Genomic DNA, 921 nt, shown 5'->3' with positions numbered 1-921 from the left:
GAACCCCTGAAAATCAAACAATGTATGGAGATACAACCAGACAGGTATATTCTAGGGAAGCGGGACCGACTGGTTTCCGGATGATTTCAACAGAATGAAAAACTGCCCAACTTTCCGTTTGAACCGGATACCTTCCAGAAGCAAGGGTTTTATTTGCTTGACAAACATAATTCACTCTTCGTTGCTGCACATACTAGTTCGGGAAAAACTCTTTTAGCACATTTCTGTATTTGGAAAGCCCTAAAAAATGGAACAAGAGTGATCTATACTTCACCAATAAAAGCTTTGTCCAACCAGAAGTATTACGAGTTTCGGCAGCGCTATGCAGATCACAATAATACCGTCGGTATTATCACAGGAGACGTGCAAATTAACGAGGATGCACAAATATTGATTATGACGACCGAAATACTACGGAACAAGCTGTACAAGGGTGATGTAGAAGGACTTGAGTACGTTATATTTGACGAGGTGCATTACTTGAATGATAAAGAGAGGGGAGTTGTGTGGGAGGAGTGCATTATACAGCTAGATCGCGATGTGACGCTTTTGTTTCTGAGTGCAACTGTTAGCAATGCGCTAGAGTTTTCGGAATGAGTTGGCAGGATCAAGGACAGGACGATTTACGTGATCAAGACGGACAAACGAGTGGTTCCGCTCAAATATGTCCTCTTCAAAAACGAAGAGTTCTTTGATATCAACGGTAAGGCCCTTGAACCGAAGGAAAAAGGCAAGAAAATGGCGACAACGACACAAAATAAGCCGCCAGCAGCAAAAACATGAAACAGAAGAACGTAAGAAGAGAATTCAGTCTCGAGCTGTTCTTGAGGCAGATCAAAACCAACTCTTTGCCAACAATATTTTTTTGCTTTTCCAAGAAGAAGTGTGAGGAGTATTTGAATGCCTGTAGTTCGGTTTCGT

General features: G+C 41.9%; 1 protein-coding gene across 1 annotated transcript; it reads left to right on the top strand.

The window, feature by feature from the left end:
* Nucleotides 1–258: 258 nt before the first annotated feature.
* Nucleotides 259–651, top strand: VCUG_02710 (uncharacterized protein; the record flags this gene model as incomplete). Its single annotated transcript, XM_008077528.1, has 1 exon — nt 259–651. A coding segment is annotated over one exon (339 nt), but the record flags the coding sequence as incomplete, so codon positions are not given.
* Nucleotides 652–921: the final 270 nt, after the last annotated feature.

Source organism: Vavraia culicis (genome assembly GCF_000192795.1).
Source record: "Vavraia culicis subsp. floridensis unplaced genomic scaffold supercont1.189, whole genome shotgun sequence".
NCBI lineage: Eukaryota > Fungi > Microsporidia > Pleistophoridae > Vavraia > Vavraia culicis.
The sequence above is the reverse complement of the archived record's forward strand: the minus strand, read 5'-3'. Positions and strand labels throughout refer to the sequence as shown.